At 36.7% G+C, this 16,777-nt stretch overlaps 1 protein-coding gene across 10 annotated transcripts in view; it reads left to right on the top strand.

Moving 5' to 3' along the window:
- Positions 1-16,777, top strand: part of ZMYND8 (zinc finger MYND-type containing 8) — a 76,614-nt gene that overhangs the window by 48,068 nt on the left and 11,769 nt on the right. For all 10 annotated transcript variants that reach the window (XM_027805206.2, XM_055721711.1, XM_014279820.3 and 7 more), the window contains 10 exons: positions 1,283-1,375; positions 2,505-2,592; positions 3,240-3,295; positions 4,946-5,023; positions 5,881-5,996; positions 7,091-7,572; positions 9,774-9,914; positions 12,541-12,693; positions 13,553-14,056; positions 15,170-15,538. In XM_027805206.2, coding sequence (XP_027661007.1) covers positions 1,283-1,375; positions 2,505-2,592; positions 3,240-3,295; positions 4,946-5,023; positions 5,881-5,996; positions 7,091-7,572; positions 9,774-9,914; positions 12,541-12,693; positions 13,553-14,056; positions 15,170-15,538 — 2,080 coding nt within the window. The remainder of the gene's footprint in view (positions 1-1,282; positions 1,376-2,504; positions 2,593-3,239; positions 3,296-4,945; positions 5,024-5,880; positions 5,997-7,090; positions 7,573-9,773; positions 9,915-12,540; positions 12,694-13,552; positions 14,057-15,169; positions 15,539-16,777) is intronic.

Raw genomic sequence — 16,777 nt, 5'->3', positions numbered from 1 at the left:
TAGTAGAAATTGTTCTTACCACAAAAGTTAGTTGTATCATATACTTCTAAAATGTTGAAATTTTCCTCAGTATGGTGAAAACCTGTGCCATTAACTTGCATGCAATGTGAGGCTGCTGTTCTATGAATTTTTATCACAGAGGTAAAACAGGTTTTCCTCCAACTTGTACCTATCTCTGTGTGTCTGTCGTGGACTCACTTCTCAGAATCACCATGCCTCAACTATTCCAGTCACTCATTCTCACTTCTGTGCTTCAACAGTTCTGATCATTTGGTCCTCACCATGCAAACTTTGCCGAGTTTCCACATGTGTGAAGATAACAGTAAATCAAAACACAATTGTTATGAATTACCAAGGGTTGTCTTAATGCCTGTTGCCTTCTTGTTCCTGTACCTGTTAATAGGAGCAGGGAGGGTGTCTCTGTGCCTGCAGTGTTATAGTAAAATGCTGGGAAAACCAGATGTGTGGAATCATGGGCTCTCTGCAACTCTGATCTATGATAAGCATTTTAGCAGAACAATAGTGGCCTTTTCTAGGAAGGTTACTCTTCAGTATTGACAGATTTTGATTCTTGGAATCCTTTTACTCTGGAGGGATAAATACTATCCTATTAGATGGAGCCATTAGAAGCTTTAATGCTGCTTTTCAGTAGTGAAGTGTCTGTGCTTGTTTATATTGAATTGACAAAATGTTTTGAAAATGTGGTCAGAAAGCTAATGTTTAATGAATGCTATTGAGATATTTTGTCCTTTAGGCATTTTACTGAGAACCTGTTGTTTTGGTACCTGAGTATTTTAATTGGTTGCGTTCCAAGAACTGCAGTCCCTCCACATTAGCAGATACAATATAGAGTCCCACTGGTAAAAGTTTGAATGTGTTTGCATTACCAAGCCACCATTGTTTTGAAAATTATGATTCTAAAGAGAGTCTGAAAAAGAGGTGAGTCTAGTGAATTGGAAATTTAGTGTCTTTATTCTGCTAAAAACTGTTTGAGCCTCATCTGATACTCCCCACAAAAAAACCCTACTGTAAAAAACAGTATGTTTTACAAAATACCTAACTTTTGCAATTTGTTATTGCCAGCATGTGAAAAATCAGTTAAATGAGCCCTTTTAGTTCCTCTTGCTCTGCCAATACTTTATTACTTCACAACATTTAAATTTTAAAGAATTTTCTCTGACATCAGAGTTGGAAGTAGTATTAGAAAATGAATGAGTATTGTGTCATTGATGAAACGGTTCAGTATTAATAAGCAGTGTGATTTATTTTTTTCTTCTAACAGACAGAGCCATTTCAAAAGCCAGTTTCACTGGATCAACACCCAGATTATGCAGAATATATCTTTCATCCAATGGACCTTTGTACATTAGAGAAGGTTTGTATGATGCTGAGGGCAGTTCCTTGATTTTGATTACTGTCAGTAAAATTTCTGGAGTGTTTGATGGGAGTGAGGGAGAGAGGTTGCTTGAAATTACCTTGATGCTTTTTTTGTTTGGTTGTTAAAAGTGCCAGTTCAGTTACAAAAACAATCATATGCCAACTGAACGAGTCCATTGTTTTGTCTGAACCAGTAACAAATGCTCAGGAAAAACAGTATAAAAAAGACAACTTTACACTGATGACTTCCTCCTGTATTAATTCATCTAATTTCAGGAATGATCCTGTGGAAAGACTTCATTAACCAAAGTTTGCATTTGATCATCATGTCTGTAAGCTGTTAATGGGTCACTGGTCCATTAGTTTGGGACCATTTGGCGTGTATCCAGTGGTCATTCCAGACTCATTTTACTGATCAGTCAACAAGTACTGTAATCTCCATTGCACCTGAGGTGTAGAAGAAAAAAGAAACAGTCAAGAGGTGGATAATAGGACTTTCATTCTCAGTTCAATAATAATTTAAAAGTTTCAAATCATGAAGAAGTTCCTCATTCTTTACTGCTTAATGAAGAGTGAAGCATTGCTGAGCTTTGTTCTGCTAGGACCTGATGAAAAGACAGCAAATTTTCGTTCTCCATGTTCTTACAGTGGAGGTTGATGTCTTTATGATATAAAAGTGTAACAAAACCATGCAACTGATTTTATCTAATCGAATTACTTTGCCTGGTGGGTAGACTGGAATATTAAACATACTGTTTTATCTATTATGACCCATAATTTTTTCTGGGAGCAATGTGCCAGTAGAAGAAATCAAGGACTCATTTTTCTGCAGAGACATGGAATGGAAAACTCTTTCAGGAAATTAACAATTTTTTTTGGAAATGTTGAAGGTGCTGATCTAAATAATTCATTATTTAGAGTTAATTTAGACAGTTCATACATTTTCAGGGCAGTCAAAAGACACCCTGAATTTGGCAGATTCTTAAGTATTTAGAATCCTAAGTCTTACAGCAAATAAGTGGTCAGTTTTATTAATTGTATGACTGTTAGGAAACAATGTTCAGGAAGAAGCTGTTACTTTTTACTTCTTTTTGTTTCCTGACACATTCTTAATTTTTTCTTTACAGAATGTTAAAAAGAAAATGTACGGTTGCACTGAAGCATTTTTGGCTGATGCCAAATGGATTTTGCACAACTGCATTATTTACAATGGAGGTAAGTATTAATATGTACTTATGTCCTCAAATATGAAACTTTGAAATACTTAAAATCATAGAGCAATTTGCAGACTTCTAGTTGGCAAATGCTGAAAATATCTTCCTGTTAATGACCATATCCTGTTAATGACCATACTAAACGCAACAGAATTTATATTTATTTCTTTTAACAATTGGCATACATAAAACTGTAGGACCAAATGCATCCTGTGTTGTCACTTGCTCGTTCCACCTTAAAATTTTTTTTCAAGTAAGTTAGAATCATAGCATGGTTTGGGTTGGAAGGGACCTTAAAGATCATCTGGTTCCAACCCCAAAGTTGCCTTAGTGTTTGGCGTTGTGCAGCGCTTTACGGGAGACCTACCTGAGGATGTCATATGGCATGTCCCTCAATGAAGGAATGTATCAGTGGTGGGCAGGCTACAATTGGCTTCGAAAAGGAACGTTTAAAGATTGGTATGATGTTACCTTGAGGAGTGCCTACTTTCTGCTTTTGCAAGGGTGAAGTTTATACATAGGTTTTACATCATCTCTTTTGATGTTCTCTTTTGTCTTCAGTGTTAAATTTTCAATCTAGACCCTGTTGATTTTATCATAATTCTAGCATGACAGTTTTCTGGTTAAAGCATTTTATTGTTTCCTCAGGAAATCACAAATTGACACAAACAGCAAAAGTCATCATCAAAATCTGTGAGCATGAGGTATGAGTGCCCTAATTAACCTAATTGTTCTGTGTTTTTAAAGTGTTCCATTTCAGTTATTCATGAGTGAAAGAATATGTATTTTCTAATGTGTGTATTGCATAACTATAATTTTTGTAGGCTTTCTTATGTTTAGTTATGCATATCCGTGGCCTACAGAATGATTTCTGGCAAGGGCATTGCTAATGTGTCTTTCATTAGAATATTCGCTATCTGTAAGACTTGTGGGGCAGGATGGGGAGGGAAGAGAAGAGAAGAAAGGAGCTTATATGGATTCTGCACAAAGACACCTATCTTCTAAATTAATATTTGGAGCTGGAAATAGAGACCCACATCTTCTGATTCACAGATGCATTTTTTGGTGGTTCTTTTGCTGTAACAATCCAAAATTCCTCTGAATAAATGCAAAAAATGACTGCATGCATTCTTAACTGATCATCTGCACTGATTTTATTTCAGTGGTAATCCATAATGTTTAGTAGTACAAAAACTTGCTATTCTAAATGTAATATATTTGAACAAAGAAGTGCTTTCTCTATCCCCAGGCTGATACAGCGATATCGATGATTCACATAAATTCTGAGAATGTAGCAGTTCTTAATAGAACAAAATTCATGTATAACCTGAGACTGGTGTCTTAACTAGTTTGTATAATAATGACCATAAGGAGTAAATTATTTTTGGTTCTGCATGAATTATGAAATTAAATGCCCAACTGACATTATATTTTTGCCATTGGAAGAAATTATGATAAATAAGTCTTAACCACTGGAATAAATACGGCATCAAACAAAGGATGTATTTTTCTGACCGGAGTAAACAACAATGGCATACAATCTGAAGAGGGATGTAAAAACTGATAAATTAAGTGGAATGCATATGTTACAGGGGTAGAAAAAGACGGGTGTCTGTCCATAGCAGGTTACTCATAGAATTATTTAGTTGGGAAGGACCTTTAAGGTCGTTGAGTCCAACCGTAAACCCAGCACTGCCAAGTCCACTGCTAATCCATGTCCCTGGAGGTTTTCAACACCTCCAGGGATGCTGACTCCACCATTTCCCTGGGCAGGCTGTTCCAAAGCTTGACAACCCTTTCGATGGGGAAATTTTTCCTGACACCCAGTCTAAACCTCCCTTGGTACAACCTGTGGCCGTTTCCTCTTGTCCTACTGCTTGTTACTTGGGAGAAGAGCCCGACACCCACCTTGCTACAACCTCCTTTCAGCTAGTTGTAGAGAGCAATAAGGTCTTGCCCCTGAGCCGCCTTTTCTCCAGTCCCGTTTCCTTCAGACATTCCTCATGAGGCTTGTGCTCCAGACCCTTCACTAGCTTTGTTGCCCTTCTCTGCGCTCACTCCAGCACCTCAATGTCCTCTTTGTAGTGAGTGGCCCAAAACTGGACACAGCATTCGCAGTGTGGCCTCACCGGCCAAGTACAGGGGGGTGATTACTTCTTCTGTCCTACTGGCCTACACGCTGTTTCAGATACAAGCCAGGATGCTCTTGGCCTTCTTGGTCACCTGGGAAATGTGGATTTATGACTACAAATTTGTGGAAAAATAATGCTAGCAAACTAGACAGACTAACATAATACTACTGATCATACTTTGGACTCTAAAGTCTCCAGTAACTGTTTGCTTTTTCTTTTCAGATGAATGAAATTGAAGTATGTCCGGAATGTTATTTAGCTGCTTGCCAAAAACGAGAAAATTGGTTTTGTGAGCCTTGTGTAAGTTAAAGGATTATGGTAGTCTAACTAGTACATTAAACTAGCAGTTCTCATTTAACTGTTGCTTGCTATCCCCGCGTTGTTTTAAACCTCTGGGGGTTACTGAGTCAAGAAAAGCTGCTGTAGTTTACCAGGTAGCCCTTTGTGGAGTCAAGACTGTATCAAAGGTGTTTAGCTGTAAAGTTGCATGTTTTCACAAAAGGATTGATTCAGTCAGAAATAACTGCAAATGGTGTCAGCAACCAGTTCACAAGTTCTTTATCCTCAAATATAAGTTACCTGCTCCTGGGTCATCTGTGCTTGCATGTGGTACTTGCACTCAGGGTAAGATTTCTGAAATGTGAATGTCTCTTTCTGCAGGTATGAATCTGAGTCTTGATTTTTCTGTTGTGACCTATTAATAGGTTGTCTGTTTTCTCTTTTTGTTTAATACTGCAACAAACTGGGGAAGACTCCTTGAGCTTCTTAAGTAGAAGTGTATAATCCATTAAGTTCTCTCTTTGACTTAGAGATTTTGAAAGATTGGCCCTTGCTGAACTTACATTATGCTACATATTTGGTGGGGACAAATGAAAAAGAAATAATAAAAAAAAAGGTGCAATTATGACATGTTTAATTGAGATACTTAAGAGTTGGGTTTTTTAAAAATAATTTTATTATTTTGTCCTTTCAAGATCTATTATGTATATATCAAGTATATAGTAAAATGGAATCCTATATTTGGCAAGTGCTTTGTGCATGTTGGATCTTTATTGAATCTAAGTAATACATGCAAATAATAAAAAAATCATGTTGTTTATTGGATTTGAAGGTAATATTCTTATATTTCTTACTGTGTATTTTGCCTCTTCCTCTAGAGCAATCCCCACCCTTTGGTCTGGGCTAAACTCAAAGGCTTTCCATTCTGGCCTGCTAAAGCACTGAGGGATAAAGACGGGCAAGTTGATGCCCGTTTCTTTGGCCAACATGACAGGTGGGAATTTAACCAAAGGATGTCTTTGGTTGCACTTGCAAAATACTTGTTGTACTTTTGTGCTCTTGGGAGTTTTTGGGTCCTGTCTTTTGAATCTTGACCTTAATAAACTGTGTAATACTTCAGCATATACAGTTTTAGTTTCTTACATGGTGTTTGTAGAATGTAAGTCATGTGTTTGTAGGATTAATACATATATTATCTCAGTGAGTATGCCAGTTAATTCCTGTGTCTTGTTTTGTGCTGCAGAGAGCTGTAGTTCTTAAAGGTGGAAGAGGCCAATAAAATTGTTAATGTTGTCTGAACACTGTGGGAATAAACACACAACTGTAGATTTTAAAAAAAATAGAGAAAATATAATCAGTGTTGAAAATGCCAGTTTTGCTCTGAAAAGGAGTTTAGTTTTCTGTGTTTGTAAACCCTCTGCTTACATGAAGAAAGCCATCCATGATGAATACGAGTTGATTTGTCATGAATTGGAAGTATAATTCTATACAGTTACAAAACCAGGTATTGTAAAAAAAACCCCAACTGTACAGGGCCATGAAATAATTTAGTTAAAGTTCCTTCCAAGTTAGTTTAGAGTCTGCCTCATTTCATGATAAATAAAATCTGTCCAACACTTGTTGATAGAACTTTTCCTGGCATTGGAGAGTTTGATCAACCTGACATGGCGTGTAAAATGTTTTGAAGGATGTGTTTGTGAAGCCTTTTTTTTTTCCTGACCTGCTTTTTATATTTCTCTGCTAACTATGACAGATAGAATGTTTAGCAATGGTTGTCTTACAGTTACATAGACTGTTCTAATTAGGGAATATTTTGCCATATTTGACTAGTGTTTATTCATGTTGTATGGGTTACTGGGTAGAGTGAAATAAGCTAGTCATAATCTAAGACATGCAATTTACTTACTTACCAAAACTAAGCACTGAACTATTAAAATAAGAAGGTAGAGATGGTCCTTCGGAATGATCTGAGGTGTGCATATCTTTATGCTTAGGCCAAAATAGTTAGTATGTGCACAAAAGTTGCCAATGTCAATCCCCGGTGTGAAATGTAGTTATATTACCTTTATTTTTCTGTTTTATATATAGGGCCTGGGTTCCAATAAATAATTGCTACCTCATGTCTAAAGAAATTCCTTTTTCTGTGAAAAAGACTAAAAGCATCTTCAATAGTGCAATGCAAGAAATGGAGGTTTATGTTGATAACATTCGTAGAAAATTTGGAGTATTTAATTACGCACCTTTCCGGACACCATATACTCCCAACAATCAATACCAAATGTTATTAGACCCTACAAACCCGACTGCTGGAACTGCAAAGACAGACAAACAAGAGAAAATCAAACTGAACTTTGATATGACAGCTTCACCCAAGATTCTAATGAGCAAGTCCATGCTGAGCAGTAGTACTGGTCGTAGGATTTCCTTGACAGATATGCCACGGTCACCAATGAGTACAAACTCATCAGTTCACACTGGATCTGATGTTGAACAGGATGCAGAGAAAAAAGCAACTTCCAGTCATTTTAGTGCCAGTGAAGAATCCATGGACTTTATTGAGAAAAATACAGGTAAAAACAAAAGGGGGGGGTACAGGACTTTGCATTTGGTTAATGCACTAGTTTTATTCCATGTAATTTTTAAAGACAGACTGTATTATGTCTCATTTTATGAAGAAATTTTAGGGAAAAAAATGGGTTTAACTTTTGATTCGAAGAAATTACAGTCCTTTCTGTCACATTGAGAAGGAAAAAATAATCATGAAAACTGACCAAACCCCTTCAGTTTAAATAGCAGGATAGTTGTAACTATCAAAATGGATGTAGAGTGGAAATAAATACAAAAAGTGTTAGAATTGTCTTGGTTAAGGAGATATTCTGTTTAAAATTTGATAGCCCTTTTTCAAGGCAATGAGCTTAAATTTATAGTGTTCCCAACTGCGTAGCTAAAATACAATGAAACTACAGTTCCATAGGCAGAGTGGATAAAGAGAAGGAGGAGTGTGGAATACAGACTTCTCAGACTTGTGATGCAGTCAGACACTAGCTAATTTTGTGGCACTCAGGCGAACTATCTTAATCCATAACTAGAAGTATGTTGCTGCCTGAAAAAAAATGATGCAGTATATTAATCAATCTGGTTTAAAACTTTGCGTTTGGTGAAAGGATGTCTTTGTGTAGAAAACTGAATCAGTATGTTCTGTTGCAGTTTTTAGATAAAATGCCATTTGTTTATTTATTAATTATAGTCTTATTCTTTCTAGCCAATAAAGGCTAGGCTGTGGGTACAAAAGTGTCTTGTGATATGATCCATCTTAAGAAAGTGATGGCTTAGTAACTGTATGAATTTAATTATATGAAAACGCTTGGATTTTTCAATAGAGTAACAGGTCAAAAGGAATGATTCATTTTCTACATAAAGTATGTATATATGTGTGTACAGCTTTTATACATAAAGTGAAGCTAACAGGTACTGTTTTGTGTCTTAAAATACAGAGCTTTTATTATACCATATTATTATTTCTTTATTGTAGTGGAGGTAATCATGGAAAGTCACATTAAAGCTATTTTGTCAGATAAAGAAAAGATGACGACAGATGTTATCCTGTTACTCTGAATTCTTGATTATCATAGCAGTTCTGGGGATTTTTTCTAACTTTTCCTCATGCCTTACTGTCCTCTATCCTAGTGCATAGAAATGCTCAATTGAACTTAACAGCAGTTAAACTAGAATATTCAGTTTCCCACCTGGCATTTCTACCTGTATATTGTAACGATTGCTAACTTTTGTAATGTTTACTTTATGTATAAATTTAGCTGGAATCTTGTGTGTTTCAATTCAAATGTAAATGAAATTGCTGTTAAAAAATAATTCAGGTAGTATCACTGCGCTATCCTTAGACAAGAATGTTCTTATTTGCATGCCTCAGTTGTGTATTTTGAGTGATGCGTAAAAGAGAACTTGGAAAGTTACTGAAACAGTAGATACTGCTACCGTTTAGGAATCTGAAAATATATAGACGATCCTGGATGTACTGAGGAAGAAAAAGTATCCAGTAGTGAGTTTAGGATGACACTTTCAGAGCATTAAGCTGAGATTTAAAAGACAAAAATTAGTTTCTTGCTTTAAAAAATGACTTTTTGTTGTTGTTAGGTAATGGCCTGCAGATGCTTCCCTTTCTGGACTGTTTAGCAGTTTCTAGGTTTGCTTTTGAAACATTATTTCGTGGAGATTTTAAAGGCTCAGAGCACAGAATTTTGCTTAAACTCTGTGTAAATTAGAATATTCTGTTACCTTATCAGATACATTTGGCCACTGATATCTAGATTAAACTTACTGTGATTTGTACTCTTAATTCTCTGTTAATGTAGCTAGCAAATGGGGTAGATAGGGGTTTCTGTGTTTACTTACATACATGAATTAAAATAGACAGCAATTTAGAGTGTCAGAATTTGTTAAATCTAAAATAACCAAATCTGAAAGCCAGAAACTTTCTGTCACTGCAAACAGAGTTGTTTTGAGGGTAAGCAGACATTTGGCCCAACTGTATAGCTGAAAGAAAATTATTTTCCTTACAGTTCCTTTGTCTTTATTAAATTAAAATCAAAGTGGTAGTTGCAACTTGTAGTGGAGGTGTAACATACTGTTGAAATTTTTTTTCAAAAAAATCTTTTCCCTGCCTGTGTAGGTTTAAAAGCTGTTTTGTCCCAGTGAATATGGCTTTATTGTGATTATTTTAAAATCTGTCCTTATTGATTTTGTGCTTTTTCAGCTTCTCCAGCACCAACAAGAACGGGTCAAGCGGGGAGCTTGTCAGGCAGTCCCAAACCTTTCTCTCCTCAAGCATCAACGCCAATTTCTGCTAAGCAAGAGAGAACTTCCACTCCAGGAAGCATTCTGAATCTTAACCTTGGTTAGTCTTGACCTTTGAAAACCTAATACTGTTAGATCTGAACAAATTAGAGTGGTGTCAATGCCCAGTAATATGAACGAGCTGGCTTGTATGTGGCTTTAAATGAACAAAGGGCTTTGAGAGAGGCACGTGTGTAATTATTGTTTCATCAAATAGGCTGTCCTTTTTTTGTTTTATAAATGCAAGTGCCTGTTACTGTTTCTTCTTGTTGATAAAAGGAAGCAGTTAAAGGGTGGTGGGTTTTTTTTAGCTGAACTGTATAAACGAATGTTTCTGAACACTGGGTAAGTTTCTACAGGTTGTAATTCCATGAACATTGCTGCTCCCTCAGTCTCTTGAGTGTATTGGTGGCAAGGTGTTCTCGTGGTCTTTAGGATTTAGGATCTACTAGGGCTTCTTCTCTCTTGCTGCCTTCACATTACCTCCTCACTGACCATCCCTCTCTAGGGATGTCTTGAAACTCCATAGAAGTAAATTCTGGGATTGTGGAATTTTGAAAGATGCAATAGTTAAGTACTAAGTGGACAAAATAGTTCTGAAAGCCAGATGGATGCAAATCAAGTTTCCTCAGTCCTACTTTGTTCTGTGAGTATTCTGATTCAGTTCTAGCTACTTTTTACCTCCACCATGATATTACATGGAGATACGGGATTCTGCCCTTTGGTGTTAGTCAAATACTTCGGGAAGGCTTGAGCTCAAATGTTGAATTCATGTGTTCGGCGAAACAGATATTCTGATTCTGGATGCAGGCTCACAACTGTTTTTGTCAGCATGTTAATCTATCTGTGTGGACATACCATAGGTTAATTTCTGCTGCACTGTAGCTGTCTGTAGTCCTACCTGAGGTGACAATGCATTTGGAAAAACATTTAAGAAATATGTAGTGCTGCAGTTGTTTGAGCCACAGATGGGACACATCACTGGAGCATAGAATACTTTGAATAAATAGTGTGGATCTGATGCTATGGTCCCTGAGCAATACCGTAAAAGAACAGGTAGTATGCTTTCAAGTAGAATATCGGTTATTTTTTTCAGCTGTAGGGGATTTTCCTTTGCTAAATAAACTCTTTGGTGATAGGAAAGAAAATGGCAATCCTTCTTCATGTAATAGTGTCAGTGGTGCCAGACATAGATTAATCTGTGAATCCTGTGGTTTTCAGATATGACTTGCTGTGTCACATTGTCATACATAATGTGGACAGGATTTCTCTCAGAAAAAACAAAAGTGAAAGTCCAGAAAACAAAGACATTTATGTACCTTGAGTAGAGTACTAGAAGGCACTCTATAATAATACCCCAATTCAGCAATAAGGAAGGCAGAATAATGGAAATGAGCCATCTGTTGTTGCCAGCAGACTAGCTAAATTGAACAATGGAGGTGTCAGTGACCAAGCTATACACAGACTGCTTGGAAAAAAAGACGTATTCCTGACAGTATAGGACCTGTCCTTGTACAACAGAGGCAGAAAAGGTAGAACAAGTTTGGCTAAATAAGGAGTGAAAATTTTCAGATTGGTAATGAGAGAAAGTGAAGACTTTGGAGATAAGAATGGGAAGATTTCTCCAGGATGGGCTTGTCTGCCCTTCCGCTCTGTTTTCTTTGTATTAACACTGACATTAATGAGACAGATTGGAAATCCTCATCAGGGAGACCTCCTTGTAAGTTAGAGTAATTTGGTTTGCAAGACTTCTTTCATATATTAGGATGTAGGGTTCCCTGGGGAGGTATTACAGTGTCTCATCTTCATCTTCCTCCGTTCTTCATTTTTCTTTTGTTTGCATCCTGCTGTGTAGTTGACTAAGGCTATGAATCAAATTCTGTACTAAGGGTGATATAACTCTTACTGCTGGGGAATTAGTGTGGATTGGGTGACATAGCACAGGAAGAAAAGAAATCTCATTTAGTAAATGTTTCCAATACAAAGAACAAATATTTCAAAAGTACTTAGGTGACTTTGAACCTTCTTCTTTGCCTCAAAATTTACTTTGCACTGAAAGTGAAAGAGTTTGTCTTATGTTTAGTCTCTTCCAGTATGAATATGCGACATGAGGAGTGTGAAATTCAGTATTTCTTTTATGACCGTTTCTGTGGGATCAGAAGGGACAACTGAATGTTAGTTAGACTGAATTTGTGTGTGCTGTAATGCATATCTATAAGCCAGGGTGATCAAATTATAGCCTGTGTATTTGGCTTGTGAGATCACACCACACAAGTTGCTGCCTCTCTCTCTCTCGGGAGAAATGAGGAGCTGCTATTATAGCAGTAAACAAAATCTGCATGAATACTGTGAAAATGTTACTACTAGTAGCAAATAACAGTAGTAGCTTATTAGAAGTGCTGTCAAACAGCTTACAGACCTGAATGATGCATTCTTGATAATTCCACATTGATGGAGAAAATGTCCACATAATTGATGCATGCATTTTGCATATGAAATATGAGCTATCAGAGAGAAAGATTCCATTGTTTGTAGTGAAGTAATTTTAGAATAATTATTTAGCCCATAATTATAGAAGAAGTGAAACATGCTTTAGATTGTCTGCATTGTTACTCAGTAAAATTTGTCTTATTTGAATAGTGATCTCTTTGTAAAATATTTTTCTTGGTTCATTTTTCTTTTTCTAGATCGTAGCAAAGCTGAGATGGATCTGAAAGAGTTGAGTGAGTCAGTCCAACAGCAGACCACTCCTGTGCAACTCATTTCACCAAAACGCCAGATACGTAGTAGGTTCCAGCTGAATCTTGACAAGACAATAGAGAGTTGTAAAGCACAACTTGGTAAGTGTATGTTAGGAATACAGTGGACATCAGAAGGATACACTTGAGAAAATTCTGAATTTGAGTTTAAAAGAAGTTTTCAAATAGTAAAACCTTCAATACTTATGCATTAAAACGAGAGTAGAGGATATTGGAAGTCTTTGAGACAACTGGAACGCACTGAACTAGTTTAATTTAAAATACAGTGAGACCTACCATTTAAATTTTTTGTCAAAAAGCTTTCATCTTTTAATCTGTTTTTGTACCATTTTGATGTAGATAGTATGACAGATTTATAGTCTTTACTATTTGCATTGTTAATTGAAAAATTCAAGAATTGTACCTAACTTGTCAGTTGCACAAATTTCTGTATCCAACCACGCAGGAGCGGAATGCTGTCAGAAGCATTAGCGTTGTCTAGCACTTAATTAAAGACATTCTAGACACTAAAAAAATTAAGAGAGTTTCCTGCAAAACTTACACAGTCTAAAATTGATTCTGGAAACACACTTGTAAGTAACTTTAATCAGGTGAATAGTGTTACTGATTTTAAGGTGGTTTCTCGTGGATAAAAATAATTCCTCTTTGTATTTGCCAGCACTGGGTCCTGAGTTAACAAAACAGCTTGCAGGTAGTGGGGAAAAAAGCAGTGAAAGGAGGGCCGTTGAATGAAATAAAAATATGAACTGGAATATGTGGAAGAGAATTCTTACACATTCTGGTATTGAGATAGGGCACTAAGGGAACTGTTTATAGCTTAAGGGACTGACAGTTAAGATAATGGTATGTATACACTTTGTTCCAGTATATTGAGTATTTTTTCTTGTGATGTCAGTCAGTCTCATGTCAGCATGGAATGTACTTTCCTCCCCACAATTAGGAATAAATGAAATATCTGAAGCTGTTTATACTGCAGTAGAACACAGTGACTCTGAAGATTCTGAAAAATCTGACACCAGTGACAGTGAATATAGCGATGAGGATCAGAAATCAAAGAATGATCAAGATGATGGAGACGACAAAGAAGGTACAAGAAGTGACAAAGAATCATTGAGCTTGAAAAAAAAACCTAAGCCCCCAGCACAGAATGAAGACAAGGAGGAACTTAAAAGCACAAGTCCAGAAGTAGAGAAAATAGATGACCCAGTCAAAGAAAAGGCAATTACAGACACTGAAAAAGAATTTTCTGAAAAGGGAAAAAGTTTACAGCATACAGGAAAAGAAAAGCTGAAAGGTAAAGATGAAACAGACTCTCCAACTGTGCATCTGGGACTGGACTCTGATTCTGAGAGTGAACTTGTCATCGATCTAGGAGATGATCATTGTGGCCGTGAAGGAAGGAAAAGCAAGAAAGAGTCTAAAGAACCTCCTCCAAAACAAGATGGTAGGATGAAATTCTTTCCTTCCTTTTCTCTTCTGTTCTGGAGGGCTGTTATCAAAGACAGAGTTGTTACGTATATTTCTGCATTAAGATAAAAGTATTTGTACTAAAGCAATTTTTAGGAACGATTTTTCATCTTTGTGACTATGAAAAATGTATTTAGTGCCCATTATAGTTCTGGTTTAAATAAAATTATGTTTCACAGAGTTTCCTTTCAGCAGCGTAGAACTCTGAATATCCATAATGTTTGTTCTGTGACAAATGTAGAATTTATTTTGCAATTTTTATGACTTTTAGTTGAATCTTTACATTTTCATAGGCCTTCCAAAACTGCAGGTAATTCTAAGTGAAATTAAAAGTGGATTTCAATATTCCTGTAGAGAGAGACGTATATGAATATATTCTAGACATTATTTGTGTCCTGTCCATGATTCCAAGGCCCCTCCCTGCCTTTGTTCATGGCTATGAGATATTAAAATGCTTTGGTCCAGAAAAGAGACCCGATGCATGCAGATCTGAAGATCTTTGCCCCTTTCCAGAAACCTGTCACTGCAGCAGCCTTCTCTTCCAGACCTTTTTTTTTTTCCTCTGGCCACAGCCTTGGAGGAAACATCCAGTTCCCAAATTGATCTGATAGGTGGAAGTCAACTATAAACTCTGGAAGATTTTCCAATAAACATAGATAAATGTATATTTGGTTATCAGTGCCAGTTCACCTTTGTTTATAATTTTTTAGTATGCTATTTCTTCAGTTACTGTCCAGTCGTTCCTTTTGAGTGAATTTTTGTCCTGAAAGAAACTGGAATGACAGGTGTGAATGGTACCCAGAAACATCCCAACAAATGCTAACTTCACATATATCTTCTGAAGGGGGTCAGGCTGGGTTTTTCTGGGGTTTGCACTTTTTATTGTGTTTTGCTTAACGACTGGTGCTTCTGAATTGCCACCAACTTTACCTAGACTGAAACGAGTTTACTTGTAGAGTATCAATTGCCTTTTGAGGACGATAATTCAAAGTAGGCTGGAAGGTACATACAGCTCTTCCAAAAATCAGGTGGAAAATTATGCATCAGATGTGTTGGTGAAAAGCTGGCGTTACATTTTATGTTTGTTTAGTTGTAGGTAAAACTCCACCTTCCTCCAGTGCAAGCACCCAGTCTCTACCAGAAACTCCAGTACTTACCCGCTCTGCAGCCCAGACTCCACCAGCTGGTGTGACAGCAACTACTAGTGCTTCTTCTACTGTCAGTGCTCCATCCGCAGCCACTGGAAGCCCTGTGAAAAAGCAGAGGCCTCTGCTGCCAAAGGAAACCGCACCTGCTGTGCAGCGTGTAGTGTGGAATTCTTCAAATAAATTCCAGACGTCTTCTCAGAAATGGCACATGCAGAAGGTGCAGAGGCAGCAGCAGCAGAGCCAGCAGTCTCAGTCACAGCAACCTCAGTCCTCTCAAGGGACAAGATACCAGACAAGACAAGCAGTTAAAGGTATACACTTTCTAACTCAATGTGCCTGTGATGCCATAATTCCCCAGTAGTGATCTGTGCTCCAAGGCTGCCCAACCAGGAGTTCTTCCATATAAACAAAATCTCAAAAGTATGGTTCTACTCTGATAAGTGACTTTAAAATACAAGAACTTACTCACCATACCTGCTCTTTCTGGTGTGTATTTAGAGTCATGTCTCCTTATTTTAATGACAAAAAGTTTGTGTGTGTTTCTGTGTAAATATTTTTGCCATTCTTAGCCACCACAGATTTGGGAGAATGAACTGAATTATTTTCTGGATTATATGATAAAATTGTTAAGCATTCCACTTGCATGACTACCACTGTCACCTCAGTATTTACAAACCGGATCCAGTTTTATCTGACAAGAAGCTGATCTGTACAGTTTTTCATAGCGTATACTTTTGCAGCAGTCAAATTACCCAGGCTACATTTTTCTTTGAAATCCCTGTTGCTTAACTCTTAAAAAGACTTTGATGCTAGTTTCATGTGCAAACGACCATGGCGTTTTAGAATGTTTTCACAACTGTTTTCTTACCATCCATTTGCCAGAGGTTTGCTAGTAGTAGGTACATGGTAATATAAGCCCATGCTTCTATTGCTTCACTTCACAGAACAGCAACTTCATGTAAATCTAGATTCATTTGTAATTGCAAGTTAATAAACTGAACTGTTTAACGGGGTGCCTGATGAACAGATATTCTTCATTCTGCTAACACTGCTGGCAAGCCAGTAATTTCATTCAGAAGAAAGTTTCAGGTAATGGGTCATATATAAATGTTTACCAGAGGCACATTTCTCTGGTCCCAGACGGCTTTTGTGACTGACATTTAAGAAGTGTTGAAGAAGCAGTAGCTTTCTACTTGTAGACCGCACAAATGCGACACAGAAATACTGAGTGAGAAAGAAAAATAACTGTGAAACTTGAAGTCTTATTTTTAATAGAATCATACTTTAATATAAGAGCTTAATAATATGGGCTGAACTTTAAATGTTCAGCCTATGTGTGTGTTTTATCAGCATGTTTACTATTAAGCACATCATAGCAATGTTCCTTAAATACTGTATTCTAGAAATACATAAGATGAAAACTATAAAATCTATAGATTTCTCATATACTGAATTGGCATAAACAAAAATACAGTACATAGATAACTGTTATATTTCAGTAATTTCTGTTTTCAGGATATTGACAATGAAGACATCTTTTATAATATGAA

Source organism: Falco cherrug, chromosome 10, assembly GCF_023634085.1.
Source record: "Falco cherrug isolate bFalChe1 chromosome 10, bFalChe1.pri, whole genome shotgun sequence".
Taxonomy (NCBI): domain Eukaryota; kingdom Metazoa; phylum Chordata; class Aves; order Falconiformes; family Falconidae; genus Falco; species Falco cherrug.
This window is presented reverse-complemented; position numbering and strand designations above follow the sequence as displayed.